The following is a 22,755-nucleotide window of genomic DNA, read 5'->3' as shown; positions in this document are numbered from 1 at the left end:
ATTTATGGCAGATGGCCATTAAATCACTGTGGGGGTGAGTTCAAATGTCTGCTTGAACCGTGACAAAGCTTTGTGTCACCGACTACGAGGTAAGCCAACTGGAAGACACCCACCTTATGTCAATACAAATTAGCTATGGCTTCCAGTATCTTCAGCTGATCCACACCAGAAAGGTTGCAGAGCTGTCCATGAATGTTCACAGCAGATTTTCCTGTTTTAGTTGTTGTTTTGGGGCAAAATCGGACATGAAATCTGTGCTGCGTCAATGCTGGGTTAGTACAAGCTGCCAATTACAGTGACCTATGAGGGAGTGATAATGGCTAGCCATTGGTTAAACTGAGTACCAATCAAATGCCCATTTATTATCAAAAAATGTATTGCTTTATATAAACCCGGACCCTTTGTACTCTCCATCTGAAATGGATAATGCTTTCTGCCCGCGTCCTGTGTAGTTTTTGTCCATTTTTGGGTACGTAGCCTGGATGCTGAATAGACTCAAGGATGAAACAGAGCAATGCCACTGGAAGTCTTGGGGGCCGTATTGAGCATAGTGATTCAATTGTTAACACAATAAAAGAAAACGAGTCGAGTCAAGCCAAGTCAGGTAAAGAGGGCAAATGGGCTGTTGCCAGGACAACAGCAGCACGAGCTTGTTCAGTATCGCAATAAACATGAAATTCCTTGTTATGAACAGCTGAACAGCAACTCTTTTCTGCCAGGTTTGGCGTGTGTAAACATATGAGGAAATTGACACCGAAGTCTGCTTTCCATGATGTTATTTCTGAAAAATCTTTTTTCTTACAGAGGAATGGAGGAATACAACATCACTACTCCACTGGATGACGAATACTTCAATTATGACTATGATGACTATGATAACATCACTGACATCTTAGATATCGTCATCAGTAACAGAGTCTCCACAGATGTGGTGGGGTGGCTCATCGTTTGCATTGGATTTCTTCTGACTTTCATGGCCATCTATGCACTTTACTCCCTGGTGTGTACTTTCTCAATAACTCATCTGTAATATACACATGTGAAAAAAGTATATCTTATCACTTTTAAAATCTTGAGTACACAGACGTATTGGAAAATACTGAAAACGCTCTGGTTCCCTAAATTAGGTAACTGAGATCATGACAGGTTAAATGGTGTCACTATTTTTTTTAACAACAACCACATCAACTACACCTGCTGTTTTATACATCAATGCCTCAGTTTAATGAAGTCTGTGGTTCTCAATGTCTATTAGGGATGAAATTGATGTAAATCTCCTCTTTCTCCTTATGGTTTGTAGGCAGCCTGTCTTTTTTTTTTATCCTCTAGTATCCTTCTCTGCCTCTTTCCCAGCGTGATCATGGCAGATGCGGCACCTAGTCTGATATTACAATATCTATCTCTTAATGATCTTGTATTTTTGGCTGATAAACAGAAAGATATGAATCAACATTAAGCTTTACATGCAGACGATTAAGACAAGAAGTCCAGATCATAATGAGTCCACAAGAGTGACAATGACATGATGACACACAGGGCTGTGTCACGTAGTAAGAAATGTTATCTTTTTATCTAGCCTCTTTTTAAAAAGGGGGGCCGGAGAGTATGTTCCCACTATAGGGGATCACACTTCTCAGCAAAACAAACAAATAATAAATGCTATTTGAATAGAATAGAATAATAGAATAGAATAGAATCTGTAGGAATTGTTCTCATTTTTCTTCCGATGAAATGAGGGCCTTTTTGCCCCCTTAAACGTGCCCCAAAAGTCACCAAATTTTGCACGCAAGTCAGGCCTGGCGACAAATTTGATATTTAATGGTTTATATTAATGGGCGTGGCCTAATGGCTCAACAGCGCCCCCTAAAAAACGTTGTGCCTCAAGCCCCACAATCCGCTTTGACGTACATGCACGAAAATCGGTACACACCTGTATCATGTCGCAAATTAAAGAAAAGTCTCTTGGCGCCATGGCCGAAACCGAACAGGAAGTCGGCCATTGTGAATTAATCGTGTAATTTTGCCGCAATTTATGCCATTCCTTCGGCCGTTTCTTCGCCCAAACCGTAACGTGCACCCAGGTGTGTTATACATCAAAATGTGCGTCTCGATCCTGCGACGATGGGCATTACTTTTCTCATTCAAAAGCTTTACCGTGGCGACGATAGACGCCAAAAAGCGCGCCCCCTCTTCATCTGATTGGTCCATATTTGATAGTTCCTACATTCTGCCATAACTTTTGAATGGTTTGATATAGAGAGTCATGGGTGGTGTCATCGGACTCGGTTTTGACTCCTTCACCTTAATTGGTGCAAATTAGCCCCGCCCCTTCTTCTGATTGGTTGATATTTGATAGATCCTATTTTCTGCCGTAACCTTTGAATGGTTTGACATAAAGAGTCATGGATGGTGTCATCGGACTTAGTTTTGAATCCTTAACTTTTATTGGTGAAAATTGCACGTGCGAGGGCCCGTTCATCGCTGCTTGCAGCTTAAATTATCATTATAATGGTATAATGAGATTAGGCAGCAGCTCCATAAAAGTGTAAAGACTATGTAAAAAACAAAATAAGAAACAGGAAACATAAATATATATACATTATGGAAATGATCGAATGAGAGAATATTGCACATGAATGAGTGAAAGAATATTGCGCAGTATGAGGTAGCTTATGGGTTCAGAAAGTTGATTATGAGTTCAACGTGTTGATTATACGTCCCATAATTTCATTTGAAGGCATTTGTAGGACCTTCATCTAACATTCCAGATACTATTTTATAAAACCCAATTCAAAGGCACCATACAAGGGAAAGGAAAGACCATGACATAAGGCACTTCATTGGGGTAAAAGAAGAGTAAGTAGGAAATATTAGTATTAAGAGCTACAGATAATTGCACAAAAAGTAAATTTGCATAAAATGTTCATGTGTGAGAAGAAAAAAGGTGGTCAGTAGCAGCAGGAGAGGAATGGGAGAGGAACGGGAGAGCCATGAGCTGTATGACGAGAGTGTGCAGGTCCAACACGGAAGTTAGAAATTCAGCCGTACAGTTTTATTTACTATTGTCACTACAATTTCCTGCAGATTACAATGGATCACACCGTGCCAATCTACATCATCAACCTCCTGATCTCAGATCTGATTCAGCTCTGCTGCACGACTGCAGAAAAGAGCACAGGCAAGCTACATTACATCAACATGCATACGTACTATTACAGCGTCTTGGTCAGCGTTGGATTCATGGTGTGTGTCTCCTTTGAAAGGTAAATTTATGTTTGTCCGTGTATCCCTCTATTTTTGTGTAGGACCATTTCATAACTATATATTCCTCTGCCTTCAAATACAGGTATTTGGTCATCGCTCAGCCAGTGTGGTACAGATTCAGACGAAACATCAAGATACCTGTGGTGGTTTGTGTTGTAGTCTGGACCCTTCCTCTTATTTATCTCATCCCTGTTTATTTTCAACTTGACTTTCAGGTTGAAGCAACCATTTTTGCCGTCTATCTCCTCCTCCCCCTCCCCTTGTTTGTGCTTTCCCTGGTCGGGACCCTCAGAGCCCTGTCTCTAGCACGCAGAGTCCCTGCAGATGAGAAACGACGAATTGTGGCCATTCTGGTTGTTGTGCTGCTCATTTACATTGTGCTGTTCCTTCCCACCACTATCTGGTTCCTGAGAGAAGAATTGAGAAAAAATATTTTATATTTCCACTTGACGCACACTTTTCTTGCTATTAGTCCGCTAGCAGACTGCACATTGTATATTTTCATTAGAAAAAGTGCCATAGACGAGCTTTTAGCCTCACTGTGTTGCTGTAAAATGTACAACGTTCAAACGAACAGCAGAACCAATGACAGCACAACACCTTCATGTAGCCAAACCATTTAGGTTTTAACATTGCTTTTCATGTTTTTGTATCATACAGAACAAACATTTTGATAAGTTCTACTGATAATTAGGATGACGGTCTTAAATAGTGTTGCACATACATTTTTCATTATTTTCTTAATTTCTATTTCTACACATTCAGTCGTTTTGGTTTTCTATGTGAAAATGAAATATATCTGTTCCTGATATTAAAGCCACATACATGAAGACACAAGAAAACATAAAATCGGTAGATTCTGTTACTTTCTAATGTAGCTCGGAGCTTTTTGTTAAAAAGACTTTTGTGGCTGTAGTGACCTTTATTTTGAAAGTTACTTCACAGGAAATGGTTAGAGAGAGGGGGATAACATGCAGTAGAGAGCAACAGGATGGGATTTGAACCTGCTCCGCCTGCACCAGGGTGATAGCCTCTGCATAGGATGCACCCACTCAACCCACAGAGCCATCCGCGGTCCACTTCTGGGACTTTTTGACATTTATCAAAGAGGTGCAATGAAAACTGAAAGTTGTTTGCATGTCTGAGCAGCTGATTAAAAATGCCAAAAAACAGATAATGACCTGAATAACCTCAAATGGAGACACTTTGATGAGGAAAGATCGAGGATATGAAGCAGTAGAAGTACCAAGAAGGAGGTTTCAATTATTCTTTCAACTTGATCATCGTGGGGATCCCAGGGAAGTAAAATGGACAAGTTTGTCCTGCTGATGAGGAGATGCCATGAGTATCATGTTTTATTGGTCTGCATTGCCGGCAGTAAGTTGGATTTGTATCCAGTGAGGGTTGAACTCTGCCAAGGATGCCCTTTTGTTAAGTCACACGTGAAGCGGCTGGGAGGAAAATCAGCACCTTTACATCCGAGACCATGGTCCTCAGCTGGTAAAGGGTGGAGGGCCCTCTCAGGATCTGGGATGATGTCCTGCCCCAACTGAAGGAGTTTAAGTCCCCCAGTGTTTTGTTCACGAGTGAGGAAAGAATTGTTTATGCGAAAGACAGAGCTCTCAATTTACCAACCAGTCTCCGCTCTGACCCCCACGTATGGCCATGAGCTGTAATTGGTGACCAAAAGAACAAGACCGCGGTTACAAAAAAGAAAATTTGTTCCTCCACAGGGTATCTGGGCTGTCAGTTAGAGATAGGGGGAGAGCGTCGGTCATCCCAGAGGGACTCGCTGAATAAAGCCAGTACTCCTCTGCATCAAGAGGAGCCAGGTGAGGTGGCTCGGGCATCTGGTTAGGGTGCTTCTTTAAGACCTCCCTGGTAAGGCTTTCTGGGTACGTCTCACTACGGGGAGATCTCGGGGATACATGCCGGAGGGATTTTATTTCTCAGCCAGCCAGGGAATGCCCTGGGATACCCCCAGATGAGCTGACAAAGAGGCCAGGGAGAGGGAAGTCCATGCTTTTCTTGCTTAGGCTACTTCCCCCGTGACCCAACCGCAGACAAGCGGTAGAAGATGAATAGATGGGTGGCTGCATTTTCCTGTGCCTCTCCACATGGAGTTTGGGCACTGCAATGTTTTAGTAAACTTTAGAAGGACCAACAGATGTGGGGCAGGGGTGTTTGCAGTACTTTCTCACAACAGATGGTATAATCCTGGACATGTAATGGCCAAGGAGCACCACTGGATCGCTCATGTCGAACTGCTGCCTGTAAATTGTCATCTACGCTGTCTACTGACAGTTCACCTGCATTATCTGCCGATGCTGCTTAATGACCTCATCAGACTAGAGTAGCTTAATTTTGATCTCTGAAGATTTCAAACAAGCCTTTTTCCTCCACACATCCCATTCCTTAATAGTTTGTGAAAACATCCTGACAACCAGCAGTCCCCCCCCCCCCCCCCCCTCCCTCTGACCACCACAGTGTCTGCTGTACATATAGTCATCCCTGTACTGCACCAGTTAGCCATTGTGTGTGTGTCTCTCCTTTCTCTGTTCTTCATTCTCTCTGTCTGTTTTCTCTTTTCCTGCTCTGTCCAGCAGGAGGGTCCCCCCTTATGATCCAGGTCCTGCTAAAGGTTTCTTCCCTCCTAAAGGGGAGTTTTTCTGCACTGATAGAGACTGATGTTTAAAGTTTTTCTCCCACTAGGGGAATTTTTATCTGCCATTGTTTATATTATGTAATAATTGATCTGGGGTCATGTTCTGGGTCTCTGGAAAGCGCCTAGAGACAACTTCTGTTGTAATAAATGCTATATATCAAAATTAATTAATGAATTGAATGGAATTGAATTGAATTGAATTGAAATTATATTGATCTAATCTTAACTTTTTTTTTTAATTGTTAAAATACTGTATATTAAATTGTATGTATTTTGAAATGTATTTCTTTTTATGAGTATAAGGCGGCTGCAACAACATAATTTCCCCTTGGGTTTTAATAAAGTTTTTTTTTCAATCATTTGTTTCATGTGCATGTGAACTATGGAAGAAAACTGGGGCATCAGAAGAAAAACCAGCACAGACACACAAACTAAATATATTATGATACATATTTATACGGAAGATAATGCTGATTCCTTTATACTATTAAGCTTGAAATGAACATTGAAAATGACGAACTGGTTGAAATGATTTCCCTTATGCTCTGATGTCATCTCCTGCTCAAAGAAAGGTTTGATCATGTTAGAATTACATTAATTGACAAACAAACTAACCCTTCATTCAGCAAAGACTATTCTCGTCGCACAGATGGCAAAGCAGTGAGTTATGTATCAAAGAGTTGCCATGAAAACTGAAAGTTGTTTGCATGTCTGAGCAGCTGATTAAAAATGCCAAAAAGCAGCTAATGACCTGAATAACCTCAAACGGAGACACTTTGATGAGGAAAGATCGAGGAAATATGCATCTAGTGGAGAGAAGCGCTGACGTTCAATCTTGTTCGGGCTTCCTGTTTGTGGTCACCTGTCCCAGCCGCTCCACCCCTCACTTCCTCCAGGGCTTACTGTACTACAGTTTGTTAACATTTTCTTCTACATCATTGGGTTGTTATATGATTCGTTAAAGCACAATTAAAACCACCACAGCAAGCAATTTTACTTTGCAAGAGTTTAAAAAGAAATTAAGCACTTTCTTCGTAAAGTTATGTCCATGAAGAGAGAATTTGTGGTTAACTAAGTTCCTCTTGAAAGTCAGTGTTAAATGTCAGTCAGAAACCACAAAACCACATAAATATTATTACATTTCCTAATGTCTCTGCATTCCCTGAAAGGAAAAGCTGAAAGAGGAAGAGGATTGAGATCTCTTTGATTCCTGATTCCATAATTTTTCTCCAATGAAAACGCTTCAATGACATTCCGTTATGGTAAACATTTGCATATTTCTCCTTCTACACTGTTTAATGTGATTAAATTATTTAAGGAATCAAGGAGAGGAGGAAGTGCAGCATGTTAAGGGTTACGGTAAGTCTTAGCTGTCATCTCTTGTGTCTTATGTGTCACTGCAAAAGTGCTGAACCTCCGTAGTCTGATATCACCACATGGACAAGTGAACCCTTTATCGAGGACAGCAACACAAATCTTTCACAACCTTGACTGGAGGTGGCGTTGATGTCTCTGGACTTGGCGGTATCTGAAGTTTTATATTTAAGGACAAACTATGTAAATCATCGTCCTTACAGGAATCAGTCGAGAAAAGAACCTACTCCCTAATCTGCATCAATGCTTATTATTGGTAATAAATACTGTTTCTGGATGATGACTTTCTTTGAGCTACTCTAATACTGTTTAATTATGAATCAAACGTGGTTAAAACGATGTATTAAAAAAATGCTTGGCCAGATTTAATTAATTAAAAAAAAGCATGTATAATTAAGAAAAACCTTGTTAAAATAGATACTGGTCTATTAAGAAACATATTCTGTCCTTTTATTTTACAAGTTGAGCAAGAATGGTCTCCATAAAATGTCTGAGCCTTGTTTTGGTTAAAATATCACAGAGAGATCGTCCAACTAGTCACTTTAAAGGTATGAATATAATCAGTTCTTTTCTTGGTTCATCATAGAGGCAGATAAATGTATCAGTTGGTCCTCAGCCATGCAGCAAAACATGACACATACAGAGCTCTCGTATGAAAACATGTACAACCTCCCTGCAGCTTTCCCTCTTCCGACATCCTGTCGATGCCGTGAGGATTTTAGGCCAGCGAAAGGTGTTTAAGTGTGGGAGTTGGGTTTCCAGGAGCTGCAGCTGACTGCTGGGCTACAGTGAGGATGGGATGCAGGGAGGTCCTGCAGTACAGCATGGTGCTACAGTGATGCTATCAAGTGCAGTGTGCTGCAGTGGGGGCCACATTCCCACTGCATTACTCCCTTTTCCTTTGTTCTGTGCAGGATCATGACATTTTTTTTCTTTTTTTAACACCTGTGCTACATGCTAGCCTGCCTTTTCAGAGTTTGATCCGCACTAAAACTTTTATTTAAAATATATCCTTTTTTTTACCCTCCACATTTCTTGTTCAGTGACTTTGTACTTCCATCTGGGATTGAATGATAAAATGCTAGAAAATGAAAAAATGTCATTCATTTTTCCGCAAAAATAATTGTTTTTCCGACTTCTTCCTTTAGTCTGCCATCCCCTTCGTGTGTTAAACTGCTGTGATGGATGGAGAAGACAGATGAGAGAAGAGGCATGCAGAGTTGAAGTTGGTCTTAGGTTGGACATTAACTGGGAGACGCCTCCTCACTAAGGGACTATCAATGAATTACATGCTGAATGACAAAAACCATTGTCTTAGCAGTGTTATTACTTATTTTTTATTAGCATGTAGATCACCTTCAGTGGCTCCAGAGAACAATAAGACACACCTCTTTGTATTGACTATGAAAATCTTATGTGTGTCTATGTGTGTGTTCTTAGAGTGCGTGTGTGTGTGTGTGTGTGTGTGTGTGTGTGTGTGTGTGTGTGTGTGTGTGTGTGTGTGTGTGTGTGTGTGTGTGTGTGTGTGTGTGTGTGTGTGTGTGTGTGTGTGTGTGTGTGTGTGTGGCTTTCCTTGGCTTTCGGGGGCACCTAGGCTTGCTTTGCTCAGTAAACGTGAGCATTTGTGTTGTTTGCTGGGTAGGATGAGGTGTCCGTTATCCTTAAGTTATTGAATGGTAGAATAATTATCATAAGGGCCCATTGAGAATGCTCCGCCCCCTCTGTGCTGAGACCCACGCTCCGCCACTGCTCACCAAATAACCACGTTTTTGCCACGTAATGCAGGATATCTACTTCATGCATGACGCGAGCATTGCCCGAAGAGATCCAACAGAAATCTCAACAAAGATCAGAAATCAAGCAGTGATAATAATTTATAGTGAAAATGTACTTGAAACAGATTAAAATTGTCAAATAAGTTATTTTTCTGGTGATGACTCTAAATGTTGAAATAGCAGTAAAACCACATTCATTGATGAAATGACATAAGGGATGGAAAGGGGGGATGGCAGTTTTAAAGGGGGGATGATTTTGACCGTTTTTATTTCAGGGGGGATGAGGGGGGATGCCACCCCCCCTCATCCCCCCTTAACTCCAGTACTGAGGATGAGGTGTATGCAGGAGGAGGAGGAGGAGGAGTGAGCAGGAGTAGCCCTGCGGTCACCGACCGTCTTTGTGCCTACAAACCTCCACAGCATCAGGACCACAGCAGCCCCCGCGACCCGGCTGAGCGGCGGAGGAGGATGGAGGAACCGGGGGAGACGCTCCCGTGAGGGTGCAGGGGGATGGCAGAAACCAAAGCGCCAAACAGAATAAAGGAAAAAAGGGCGTCAACCGTGATCGCTGGATCAGATCACCGTGGAGCCGCTGCAGACATGTCCGCCGGAGCGCAGCCCCCCTCCGGCCCCGCGGAGCAGGACATCAGCGCGGAGAACTGCTACGAACTCCTGGCCAGAGCCAAGCGGGACGGCGCGGACGCGGAGAAGGAGCGGCTGTACGGGTACATGAGCGCACACTTCCTGCAGGTGCTGCGCAACCCCGCCGTGTACGGCCGGCTGACGGCGGGGGAGCGGGAGCTGATCCTGGCGCGGAGGATGGAGGGCAGGGAGGTGCTGGCGGTGGCGGAGACCTGGGAGGAGCAGGAGCGCGGCCGGGGCCACGGGGACGCCCGGGCGCAGGACGGGGCGCAGGACGCGCGGCGCGTCCTCCAGCTCCGGCCGGACCCGCCGCGCTGGGAGCCGCTCACCCAGCTGCCGGCGGGGGTCCCGGCCCGGGGCTCCGGCATGGCCACCCTCTACAACTACCTGTTCGTGGCCGGAGGCGTCACCACGCAGCCGGACGGCAGCTCGCGCGCCTCCGACCAGGTTAGTTATAGTTAGTTCATATTTATTTCTGTCAATCACAAACATGAAAATCTACAAACAAGATAACACAGGTTTTGCCCTGGTCAACATTGTGATATTTTGACCGAAAAGGTCTGGGCTTGAAGCATAAAGCTTATCTTGCCCACCTTTTAGCAGAATAGAATAAAAGAACAAATGAAGTCATGAGGCTACACAAAATAATAATAATAGTAGTAATAATAATGATAATAACAATAATGACGATGATGATGATATAATAATAATATAACAATAATAATAATAATATTTCCTTTTCTGTAGTCTGCTTTTTTTTTAAAGGATAGGCAAAATAAGCCACGAGGCTTCAGCCTATACCTTTTTGGTCTAAAAAAAAGAGAAATGTGTATATGTGTATATGCAAATATCTTCAATGTAAATGACCAAAATAAACTAGCCTACTACTACTACTACTACTACTACTACAGGGGTGGCCAACTCTGGTCCTCGAGAGCCACACTCCTGCATGTTTTAGATGTTACTCTGCTTCAGCAAACCTGATTCTAATTAATGGTCCTAATTAGCTTGTCATCAAGGTCTGCACAATTCTGTTGATGACACAGGTACTTGTATCATGGTGTGTTGAAGCAGGGTAACATCTAAAACATACAGGAGTGTGGCTCTCAGGGTTGGCCACCCTTGTACTACTACTAGGCTACTACTACTACTACTACTACTAATAATAATAATAATAATAATAATAATAATAATACTAATAATAATAATAATAATAATAATAATAATAATAATAGCTTAAATAACTGTAATAATAGTTCAGTTATTAAAGTACTAATAACTGTATTTTTATTACATAATAATAATAATAATAATAATAATAATAATAATAATAATAATAATAATAATAATAATAATAATAATAATAATAATCATTGCTCTGAAAACAGAAAGTGAAAAGATGCTAAGGAAACCGACAAAACCAATTTAGGTTGTCATTTCATCTCATACATGTGTACATTCTTCTTTGTTTGCTTAATGTGCTCATGTGTACCTACCTTTGCTTTGAATAATATCTTGTATGCTTTTATTGAGTTTGCTAGTTTAACCTTGTGCTGTCTTTGGGTCAAGGAAGGGGGAAAGGGAGGAAAGAAGAGAAGAAAGAACGATGGAGACAGGAAGGAAGGGAGGGAGGGAGGAAGAAAAAAGTAGGAAGGAAGAATAGAGAGAAGAGAGGAAAGAAGGAAGAATGGAGACAAGATGGAGATAAATGAAAGAAGAACATAAGGGAGAAAAGAAGGAAGGGAGGGAGGAAGAAAAAAGTACAAAGGAGGGAAGGAGGAAGAATTGGGAAAAATTGGGTCATTTTGACCCGAGGACAACACAAGGGTTAAGGTCGTTATCTAATGAGTTCCACAGTTTTACTCCTAAAACGTTTGTAGGCTATGTGTTCGTATTGCTGTCGTGTCAAACATCGCTGTTCCCCCTGGTGTCATGTTTGGTGATGGTGTTTTTCTGCAGGTGTTCTGCTTCAACCCGCTGACGGGCGCGTGGAGCCGCGCCCGCGCGCTGACACAGCCGCGGTGCCAGCTGCGGCTGGTGTCGCTGGACGGACACCTGTACGCCATCGGCGGGGAGTGCCTGTTCTCCGTGGAGCGCTACGACCCGCGGGCGGACCGCTGGCGGCAGGTGGCCCCGCTGCCCAAGGGCTCGCTGGCCGTGGCCCACGAGGCCGCCGCCTGCGGGGGGGGCCTGTTCGTGTCCGGGGGGTCGCTCTTCTACCGCCTGCTGCGCTACGACCCCCGCAGGGACGACTGGGAGGAGTGTCCGTTCACGGAGAGCCGCCGCCGCGCCGCCGGCATGGTGGCGCGCCGCGGCGTCGTGTACCGCTTCGACGTGGACCGGGAGCGGGCGGAGGTGAGCGTGGACAGGTACAACACGGTGGTGAAGGTGTGGCTGGGCGGCGCCAGCTTCCCGCTGACCATGGAGAACCAGCAGCCGTTCCGCTGCGCGTTGCTAGGCGACCGCGTCTACTGCGTCAGCCGCAGCCACGTGCTGCAGTTCGAGCTGCGCGAGGAGCGCGAGGGCTTCCTGCCCGAGGTGCTGCCCGCCCCCGGGGGGGCCAGGGGGGCCCTGGAGCCCTTCGTGCTCACCGTCAACTAGGGATGGGCGGTATGGACTAAAACATGTATCACCATCATTTCTGGCATTTATCCCCATAACGATAAAAATTACGATAAAAAGACCTAAACTAACTAAACTACACCAATTAAATTTAATTAATAAAAACCAATTAAATTAGTACACCTGTACTGCAAAACGCCTTTCTTTCTTTCTTTCTTTCTTTCTTTCTTTCTTTCTTTCTTTCTTTCTTTCTTTCTTTCTTTCTTTCTTTCTTTCTTTCTTTCTTTCTTTCTTTCTTTCTTTCTTTCTTTCTTTCTTTCTTTCTTTCTTTCTTTCTTTCTTTCTTTCTTTCTTTCTTTCTTTCTTTCTTTCGTTCTTCCTTCCTTCCTTCCCTCCTTTAATTTATCGTTTTTACCGCGAGATGACAAATTCTTACCTTGGGGAATTTTTTTGACGGTATATCGTGAACGGTAAAATATCGCCCATTCCTACCGTGAACCCGGACAGGCTCTCTGACCCGGGACAGAGGTCCCTGGTCCTGCACAACCCCGCCGTGAAAAGCTCACATCAGTGACGAGTTCAATCTCGTGTTTGCCTTTTTTCCATCAGTGCCTGTCACGTGTTGCTTCATCATTAAGTTTAGTTTACTTCTTATGGATTTCATTCATCTGTTCATCAATGTTTTCCAGCCAGAGGTACACCTTTCTCAAACCACAAAGGTTTTGTTTCTTTTTTTTTTATTTAAGGATCCCCATTAGAAGCACACCAATGTGCCTCTATAGCCTTCCTGGGGTCCTGAACATAAAAATACAGTACAGTGCAGTCATACAGTAAAAAAACAACAAAAACATATAAAAAAACATAAAAAAAAAAAAAACAATCAGACAGGCTGCACAAACCTAAAATGATAAAAACATACATTTGAGAGTAATACAGAAAAACAATGAAGAAAATACAGACAATTTAAAAATAATTAAGAGAGAACAAAGATAATCAGACAGGCTGATTGTATAACAGACAATACCAGACACATAACATACTCAACGGATTTTGAAGCTGAAGACCAAATTACAGGACAGTATTCTAGATGAGACAGAACCAGAGAATGCAGAACTGATTTCATTATTGAAGGAGTAATGAAGGTAGAACACTTTCTGGTCATGCCAATTCCTTTTCCCATTTTAGTGACAATGTTATTTATATGATTTGACCATGATGCACCAAATGCACATGGTGGTCATGGATCCAGTCGTATTTATACTAAAAAGCAGAGGTGTATAATCCAGGTGCCATAAAGTAAAAATCCTTTCCAGCAGTTGTTCCAACCAATCACTAAACCAGCTCCTCTGCAGGTAGATGGTAGGTTGTTAGTGAAAACGCCTGTTTTAAATGTACTGGCTGATCCACAGGTATATGTTTTAATGAGCAAATATCAGCTTAATGTAAAGAACATTATTTGACTAATGGTGCTTTGAGACTGAAGCCATTTCAAAATTGGTCTTAATTTAAGATAGATTCAAAACTATTTTTGATTTTGTAAAAAAAAAAAAACAACAACATTAAAGCACATTCAAGAGTTGTATAATCCAGGTGCCATAAAGTAAAAATGCTGCCATGTTTCTGGATCAGCCTGTTTTGTGACTGCTGGACTGGATTTTTACTTTATGGCACCTGGATTATACACCTCTGCTAAAAAGGGAGGTGTTCTTTGTACGTGAACCCCATCTGCCAAACATATCCTTCAGCCGTATGTCCCTATTTATTGCTTCCTACTTAAGATGTCAACCCAGATAACGGATGAGACCCTTCAGTGTTCAAACATATGATTCTCTTCATTTTCTTCACCTAAAGAAACACTATTTAACAGCCTAGTCACAGGGTGACCCTGCAAATAGAGAAAAACCACCAGTGCAGAATCTTATAAGAAAACCCTTCAAACCTTTAAACAATTTCATAAAATCCTAACACAAATAAAAATAATCCTAACAACAAATTACTACATAAACTAGAACTATAATTAAAATCACTCAACTTAGATAAACAGAACCTCGTCAATATGTTCTCCCTATAAGAATACTAGACTAGAGTAGACTACTCTAGTCTGTTAACATAATATTGTTTATGTCATAATATTAATTATTGTTTTGGTAAAGTAACATACCTTTGATAATGTATGAATCATCACTCACACATAACATTTTATTTATTTATTTATTTAATTTTTTTAACTCTTGGAGGCCCCCTAGTGGTCACGGGGCCCTAAGCAGCCGTTTAGTTTGCTTATGCCTTGGGCCGGCTCTGTATGTGGCCCTATAGACTGGCTATAATCTGTGACATCCCTGGATCAAAACACACGACAGTTGAAGATATGAGGTCACGTGATTATATGTGATGTGACGTGCACATCTATGACATCACTTATGGAGCTCTTCAAAAAGGACTTGGATGGCTTACTACATGAACCGTAAGAAAGAGGACTGATAACATTGATCAGTGTTTGATTTTATATTCAATTGTAGAATTATTGAAATATTAAATAATTATGAATGTGATTTAAATTTTAAAGATAAAACGAAAAAGATGGGCACGCTTGGGTTGTGATATGCCTTTTTTTTACACATGTGATTGTATTAATGTAACATTACTGCGATTGTAACAATGGATTGTTCATTTGTATGTAATACTTTTGTAAAATTTGTTAAAAAGTGTAAAGAATGTTGAAACAGAGCGCTGAATGTCCAGATCTCCTCTCAGCTGAGAAGTAAAGGATGAAGACATGTGAGTAAATGCAACTAAAAGTACAGACGTTTGTAAAAACAGGTCCAACCCAGCTGGAGATTGTTAGTTCTCAAACTTTGAAGAAGACTTTGGACAGCACCTAGAGGACTCCAAGGGACATTTTTCGACAGAATGGATATTTGAATTGCGGAGATGGAAGGATTAACCCAGCTGTGGATTCATTTAATCTGGTTTTCTTTGGAGTTCACCTGTCGGCTCTTGGATTTGGAACCTCATGGATTGTATGGAGTAGATGTAGATGCAAATCAAAAGGACCTCAGTTTCCAGCTCAAAATTAAGCCTCAGCTGTCAGCAAGACCTGTTGGAATATAAACAATATTTCATCAGATTACCTGATTTTAAGGGTTTAATCCTTTAAAGTAATCCCTCATCAATTATCTAATCATTGAAGAATTTGTTTCGATTCATTGAGCTGAGACACTTAAACAAATTATAACCTGCATATAAAGTCTAAATGGTTGAAATTCCCTTTGTAGTTCAGGAAAAATATTTAAGAAGATAGCATGCTTTCATAACAGCTGGATTTGCTTCATGAAGACTGTTCAAGCTAATGAAATAAAAGACCACAAGGAGTGTTTTCTTGCTCTTTAATCATGTTTCCAGGCAACCAGCAAAAGTCTTGATCATGAGTAGATAGTTGCTGATATTGGGCGTGGCTGGTGATTTCATCAACTTACTGGGGCCACTTATCTTGATGAATAACTGGAGGAAGCAGGGTCGCGGCTCACGAGAAAGGTACTTAAAAGCCAAGAGTGGTCCTTCTCTCATCTGGAATAATAAATCTTAGCCCACTGGCATTAGGATGACGCTTGAGTCCCAGAGCTGCAGAACTGAAACAGCAGCATCAAGCCAGCCGGTGTCGTGGCCCGGTTTAGCACGCAAGAAGCAAACATCTGCTCGGCTTCACTGGAAATAAGTGTCAGACTACGTTCAGTCAGAAGTGAAAATTAAGATTTTACAATCACATTGTGACAAGAACACCATTCATTTTGATTCAACCTTCAAAATCAAATAGAAGCAATCATTTCAGACCTCTACAGTTCAGTTCTCGATGTCTGATGAATCATTTTTCAACATTACTTTTCTCTGCTCTTCAGCTCGGTTCTCATTATTATTCTGCATGAACAGCATCTTTCTACAAATTCTAAAACAAAATACTTTATTAGTTCTGGGAGAGAAAACAATTTTCGCCAGCAGAGTAACAGAAAGGGTAAAAGAGACAAAAATAATAGGTACCCTAGAATACAATTATTGTAAAAATAGATTGATAATTAAAAAAACATGTTAATAACAGAAAATGTAACAGACGAAACATGGCTGTACAGCCGCCCGGATGAGCCGTCCAGTGTGATGTGGATCTACGGATCTACAGATTTGCGCATTTTCGTTACGTAACCAAAATGCAAACCACGCCCACAACTATAAAACCGTGTAACTGCAACAGCGTCCGACTATCGTAGCACTGCGTGACATGGGACGCTCTCTGTCCATCTCCCTCCAGCAGCTGCCACTTTATTGAGGTTTTTGTAGTGAAATGAGGAGGGAGAGATAACTTCTCATTACAACTAACTGGATCAGCCGTTCCTCATCCATGACTGTTTCCTACAGCGCTTTCAACCGGCTTTCAACGCGATAGGCAGGAAACGGCCAGCTCAAAACGGCGCGCTGCGACCAGTTAGGACAGTCCAATAGAAAATAAAGCAATAGAATTGATTTTGTTGCTGACGCTCGCTCGCGTCGCATGCAGTTATTTAACACCGTGTCGATGTTAGGACACGGTAACTCGGTAAGCCGGCCGGAGCTTCCTCCATTTTTTCGTAGCGGTGTATCGCGTCATTCAGGCAGCCAATCAGCACAGAGCCTCATTATCATAGCCCCACCCACTCAGAATCCTGCATAGATAATGAGGTTAGAGAATGGGAAGATAAAGATGGCTCAGAGGCTGAATTTCTAATTTATTTAGCAAAAACAATCAAAATCTTGTTTTTAAGACATTCAAGGCCTGTTTAAAATAGGGTTTAGATGCCATAATAGGTCCACTTTAATCCTTCACGGCATAGATTCAACAAGTTGCTGGAAAAATTCCTCAGAGAGTTTGGTCCATATTGAGCAATTCCTGAAATACTCAGACCAACCCGTCTGGCACCAACAACCAGGTCACTTAAATCACCTTTCTTCCCCATTCTGAAGCTCGGTTTGAACTGCAGCAGATTCTCTTGACTATTTCTACGTGCCTACATGCATTGAGTTGCTGCCATGTGATTAGCTGATTAGAAATTTGCGTTAGCGACCAGCTGGACAGTGGCCAGTGAGTGTACGCAGCGGTGTCCCCTCATGCAGATGTAGCTCCTTCTCTTTTGTTTTTTTATAAACATGAGTTAGCTCTTTCTGGTTTCCATCCTGTGTGATTCCTGTTTTTTCTCACACACTACCCATCTCCCTTACTATGTAGGGCCTGCCCACTGGAGTTTGATTTGTACAAAGGTATTCCTCTAATATTCGTTCGTTTTCGTTTATTTCGAATATGTAAAAAAAACAAGAAAAAAGATAAGAAAACAAATACAGGTGGGCATTCCACCACATAAAGAAAAAAAACAACATCAAAACATATTTCAAGTTACATGTCATTAAAGGAGTGGGAGGAAGTATAAACTTATTTAGTCCCACCCCTTTTCCACAACTAAACATAAATTACATGTCTGTATTTATTTTTTATACTATACACTAATTTGTATAAATAAATATATATCATTTTTACAAAAATAACCTGTTTAATACAAGATGTAAGCTCTATCATATTTATAATATAACTATGATATAAATATAATATAACTATGATATAAATATATATATATAAACGTATATCTAAGTATATAAACATACAAAGACAAAATGACAAAATAGCAGAACACACACAACTGCTGATCTTTCAACAGTCTTCACTTTTATACCTCAAATAAACCATTTCTTTATATTTCTTCTTAAATTGTTTTATGTGTGTACATTCTTTTAACTCCAAATTCAAACCATTCCACAGTTTAATTCCACAAACTGATACACAAAAACGTATTTTTGTTGTATGCACAAATAAAGATCTGAAGTTTAGGTTACCCCTTAAATTATAACCCCCTTCCCTCCCAATGAATAATTTCTGAATGGTATCTGGTAGCGAATGATTTTTTTGCTTTAAAGGTATTGTGACATCATTTTTAACATGCTTTTAACACTATTAAAAGTCTTGGCCAACATCCCTCAAATGTGTCTAAAAGAGTGTAACAAGAAAAACTTCACTCTAGTACTCTTTTCCTGGCTTTTTATTACAGTGTTTTTTTGCGCCGTGAAAAATGCTTCCTTTCCCCCCTTTCCTGTCAATCATTGCTCCGCTCCTCCTCCCAACCTCCTCCTCCAGCCATATGCTCACAGCGGCGTCGGAGAGTTAAGCCGGGAGCGACAGGCGAAGCATGCACGGAAAAGCAGGAGGGCGAACCACAGCAAACAATCATAAAAATAAAGGCATGCAAGCAGCACTGTCCCCTTATCTTAAGTCCAGTCAGTGGCCGCGGGTCTTCTTAGCAGTTTTCCTCCGGTGATTAGAACAAAAGAGGCTCTAACAGCTCCGTGTTAAGCCTCATTTATGGTTCCGCGTTAAATCGACGCAGAGCCTACGCCGTAGGGTTCAGCGTATGGTGCGCGTCGCCGCGTAACCCTACCCCGTAGGCTCTGCGTCGGTGTAACGCGGAACCATAAATCAGCCTTTATGGTGCGCTGGAGAGGAGAGGAGACAGGGAGCTGGGTGGAGGGGGCGGTGATTTAGCGGATCGTTACGTAACGATCCGCCACTAAACCAGATGCGCCGTTTTTGCATAGTTATGCGGAAAATCCCAGAAAGCACACAATACACTGAATGTTAAAAGTTTGTTGTTTTTTGGGTGTAATTGATGTCAAGACACCCAACAAAACACAAAAAATCAAGAAAAATGTGTTTTTCATGTCACAATCCCTTTAAGCATTACTTGTGCAGATTGAAATGCCACTAAATCCATGAGTTTTATTACTTTATCCTGTAAGAATAGTGAGTTAGTGTGATCTCGATATCCAGCCTTATGAATGTATCGTATTGCTCTCTTTTGAAGTATGATAATAATCGAAAAGGCTTAACAGTTTGGCTACATTAAACTGACGGGCTATTCGTTTGCAGACTTTTCACCACTTTACAACAACACAGTGAGGCCAAAAGCTTGTCTATGGCACCCTTTCTAATGAAAATGTACATAGTTAAGTCTGATAGAGGACTAATATTAATAAAAATGAAAGTTATATTGCCAAAAATATGGTCTTTTCTGGATTTATCTCCCAGGTACAAAATGATAGTGGGTAGAAACAACAGTGTGTAAATGAGCAACATGACAACCAAAATCGCCACAATTCGTCGTTTTTCATCAGCGGGGACACTGCAGGCTGCAGACAGGACTCTTAGGGTCCCAACCAGGAAGAATATGAACAGAGGGAGGGGGAGGAGGAGAAAGATGGCTACAATATCACGGATGACGTTTTTGTCAACACTCAAAGTAACAGGGACGACATAAACAAGAGGAAGGATCCAGACGACACCACAGACCACCAGGGGCATCTTTATATTCCGTCTGAATCTGTACCACAACGGCTGCGCGATGACGAGATATCTTTAATGAAAAGCAGACATGTACAAGTTGTCTTGTAGAGTTATCACATTTATAATCAGTTATGCACAGGAGTTGAATCAATCATGGATATGCAGACAGTTACCTTTCCAAGGAGATGCAAACCATGAATCCAACACTGGCCATGATAGCGTAAAAATAGATATGCGTTACAATATTCCAGGCCCCGCCAGCCATACTTGCTGTCAAGCAGCAGAACTGAATCAGATCAGAAATAAGAAGGTTGATGATGTAGACTGGAGCTGTGTGATCACTTTTAATCTGCAAGAAAATCATGGTAAAAGTTAATAATCCACCTTCCAACTTGTGCTGAACCCCCTAAATGTGGTACATTGCTCCTTAAAAATGTTTCCATAAAAACTCATCTATTAATCATAGAATCTCATGCAGCAATGATGTCACACTTCATAATGATGATCTTGTTATTATATCATAACAGGCCAACACATCTGCAGGTGTGAAAAAGGACTGTAATATACATGTATTTTAGGTCAAATAAATCTGGTAACAGATAAATGAATGAAAGTACAGACCAGAGAATAAAGTGCGCAGATGACTATGAGAGTCAAGTTAAAGCCGATGCAAATGATGAGCCATTGCGCCACGTCCATGAAGACGTGGAAGCTGTCGTCATGTCCATTAATGTCAGTGCTGTTGCTGTTATCGTCTGTTTGTCCTATTGAGATGTCATCTAAGTAGAACCAATCCATGTCTCTGTTTGAAAAGGGTTTTTAAAAAAAAAGAGATTAGTTTATGACAAGCAAATGTTGGCATTCATTTCCTCAAATGTGTAAACATGCTGAACTTGGCAATTAATTCTGATCATGATAAAGGATTCAAAATATCTCTCTTACATTGTTTATAACCAGACTCTGCTTGTAAGATTCATGTTTACACTGATACTTCATTTGCTCTTATACATTAAAAACAAATGAGGCCCTCTGGTTTTTAGGGTCACAAAAGCCTGTCCTTCATACTGATTTGACACAGTTTTTTTTGTGGATGCCCTTCCTGACACGATCCTCCCTGTTTATCCAGGTTGGGACCAGGGGTCCGTTTCACAAAGCAGGTTCAACAAACTCTGAGTCTAATCCTGAACTGAGTTTTCGTTTCCAGAACAGCGGTTTAGAGTTAATATACTATAAACTATAAAACTATAAAAACTATAAAAAGCCAGCATTAATGGAGCCCCGATTCGACAATTCACCATGGCAACCGGCGACAACAAAAGATCCACCTACTTTTTCTTTTTTTTCTTAAACTTTATTTAACATTTCAATTTACAAAATCCCTTTGAGGAAACATTAGTTTGCATCTGAAGATCCACATACTTCACGCCACTGGAGTTAGAAGTGTTTATACGTGCGTATGGCGAGTATGAGAGCATATTTCGGAAAAAAAACACAGCTGCAGCAGCAAAGGAGGGACAATTGGCGTGGGAGAAAGTTGCTGCAGTCAATGTGTAAGTTTGAATGCAGCATTCATTTAACATTTAAGCACACTGTCTTATAATATTACAGAGATGAAAACAGTGGTGGAATGGTATTGAATGAAATGTTATTGTCATTTAGATCAGGGTCGTCAATTGGGTACGGCAGCTGCCACACCTCGGCTTCAGGGGAAAATGTAAATGCTTTTTTTTTAATACATTTATGGAATTACTCTGTGTCTATTTGTATTGATTTATCCTATTACTTAATACATATAAAATAACTACAAATGCATGTGATGTCCCAGCGTCCCTGACGACAGTGGTCGGTCGCTATCAATCTCGTTTTTAGCCCGCTCTGCAGTGTTACTAACTTACAAAAAGGAAAAGGAAGCAGACAACCACGCAATTTTAAAAAAAAAAGAAAGAAGGCAAGTGTGGGTCCAATGTTGCCCCAGCAGCAGAAGATATTAACGAGGCTGATGGATTAATTATGGAAGTTCATTTTAAGGTAAGATATCAAATCACCCTACCCTCTTATGAATCTGTTTAAGGGAAATATTTGACTTTTTTTACTCTCTCTCTATCTGTCTTCTGCCCCCTCCCTCTCCTTTTTGCATTTGGACTTTAACTCTTTGAAGTTAAACTGGGATGTCCCTGTGATATTGTTGCACTGACATAGTGAATAAAGTGAACCGAATGAGTTAAATTGCGTTTGTCAGATACGCTTTTTCTGCTCTGTCTGCCGCTTGCTGTCCGTGGTGCAGAAAACGGATGCGTATTGCGTAAAGGCCCATTGGCTGAATTGACGCCACTGAGGGAGGAGACGGAGAGAAACTCAGGGTTTATTGAAGAAAACCTGTTAGCGACCAAGAGCGTCTGTTACTACGGTAACTGACCGAGAGCTTAAGTTACCTCTCTTTGTGAAACAGGCTAGAGTTACCCCTCTTTCTCTGGTTTGAGTTACCTCCCTTTGTGAAACGGAAAACTCAGAGTTTCCCTCATTTCAGGGTTAACAGACTCAGAGTTTTCACTAAACCTGCTTTGTGAAACGGACCCCAGGACTCATGTTTAGCCCATGTGGCTGTCCCATTTATACCAGATCGGGTCCAGTGGATGAAGCAGTGGTACCATTTATGAGGATAAAACCTGCTGCTGAATACACCTGACGTCTCTCCCCATTTCCTCCTGTAGACCAATGTGTCAGACAGAAGGCTGGAGGCTGTTCATCTCAGCAGGGTCAGGGGTTCGACTGCATTGTACTATACGAAAACTGTTGACGCTGGAAATGAGTTATAGTGGAGAATACGAGTCACTTCACTGTTGCCCGCTGGGACATCTAATCATCCTCTGTTGGGATCATGCACTGCTCCAGTGACTTCAAATCTTCAAGGATGCAAAAGGCTGGATCCCACCATAGTATCCGGCCTTGGTGGTGAGGGTATGTGGTGCTGGGATGTAGTTTTGGCTCAGCTGTAGGGGGAGCTGTGGGGAAGCAGTTCAGGTAATAGCTGCAAAAAAGGCTGGACCAGCTGCATCCCCTCT

The 22,755-nt window shown here is 41.5% G+C and overlaps 3 protein-coding genes across 3 annotated transcripts; 2 read left to right on the top strand and 1 right to left on the bottom strand.

Annotated features, from left to right (window-relative positions):
* Nucleotides 1–808: 808 nt before the first annotated feature.
* LOC133463567 (ovarian cancer G-protein coupled receptor 1-like) lies at nucleotides 809–4,227 on the top strand. Its single transcript, XM_061745162.1, has 3 exons — nucleotides 809–1,000; nucleotides 3,085–3,263; nucleotides 3,347–4,227. The coding sequence occupies exons 1-3, from the start codon at nucleotides 809–811 to the stop codon at nucleotides 3,885–3,887; spliced, it is 912 nt and encodes a 303-aa protein (XP_061601146.1). The 3' UTR covers nucleotides 3,888–4,227.
* Nucleotides 4,228–9,435: 5,208 nt separating this feature from the next.
* On the top strand, nucleotides 9,436–12,398 carry LOC133463814 (kelch repeat and BTB domain-containing protein 11-like). Its single transcript, XM_061745538.1, has 2 exons — nucleotides 9,436–10,167; nucleotides 11,680–12,398. Exons 1-2 carry the CDS (start codon nucleotides 9,589–9,591, stop codon nucleotides 12,319–12,321), a joined length of 1,221 nt encoding a protein of 406 aa, XP_061601522.1. The 5' UTR covers nucleotides 9,436–9,588; the 3' UTR covers nucleotides 12,322–12,398.
* Nucleotides 12,399–19,252: 6,854 nt separating this feature from the next.
* On the bottom strand, nucleotides 19,253–20,491 carry LOC133463566 (G-protein coupled receptor 4-like). The gene is made up of 3 exons (XM_061745161.1): nucleotides 20,315–20,491; nucleotides 19,867–20,042; nucleotides 19,253–19,763 (listed from the first exon to the last, which is right to left on the bottom strand). The coding sequence occupies exons 1-3, from the start codon at nucleotides 20,489–20,491 to the stop codon at nucleotides 19,253–19,255; spliced, it is 864 nt and encodes a 287-aa protein (XP_061601145.1).
* Between the last annotated feature and the right edge of the window lie 2,264 nt (nucleotides 20,492–22,755).

The sequence above is a fragment of the Cololabis saira genome, chromosome 17 (assembly GCF_033807715.1).
Source record: "Cololabis saira isolate AMF1-May2022 chromosome 17, fColSai1.1, whole genome shotgun sequence".
Classification (NCBI taxonomy): Eukaryota; Metazoa; Chordata; class Actinopteri; order Beloniformes; family Belonidae; genus Cololabis; species Cololabis saira.
Note: the sequence above shows the minus strand (reverse complement) of the source record. Positions and strands in the feature narration are given on the sequence as shown.

Bases quoted from the DNA above. Each gene is read 5' to 3' on its own strand.
- LOC133463567 (XM_061745162.1), top strand. From the start codon at position 809: ATGGAGGAATACAACATCACTACTCCACTGGATGACGAATACTTCAAT. The intron at 1,001-3,084 runs GTGTGTACTTTC...AATTTCCTGCAG, and splicing joins TCTATGCACTTTACTCCCTG to ATTACAATGGATCACACCGT. The intron at 3,264-3,346 runs GTAAATTTATGT...CTTCAAATACAG, and splicing joins GTGTGTGTCTCCTTTGAAAG to GTATTTGGTCATCGCTCAGC.
- LOC133463814 (XM_061745538.1), top strand. From the start codon at position 9,589: ATGGCAGAAACCAAAGCGCCAAACAGAATAAAGGAAAAAAGGGCGTCA. The intron at 10,168-11,679 runs GTTAGTTATAGT...GTTTTTCTGCAG, and splicing joins GCTCGCGCGCCTCCGACCAG to GTGTTCTGCTTCAACCCGCT.
- LOC133463566 (XM_061745161.1), bottom strand. From the start codon at position 20,491: ATGGATTGGTTCTACTTAGATGACATCTCAATAGGACAAACAGACGAT. The intron at 20,043-20,314 runs GTCTGTACTTTC...ATTTTCTTGCAG, and splicing joins TCTGCGCACTTTATTCTCTG to ATTAAAAGTGATCACACAGC. The intron at 19,764-19,866 runs GTAACTGTCTGC...TTTTCATTAAAG, and splicing joins GTTTGCATCTCCTTGGAAAG to ATATCTCGTCATCGCGCAGC.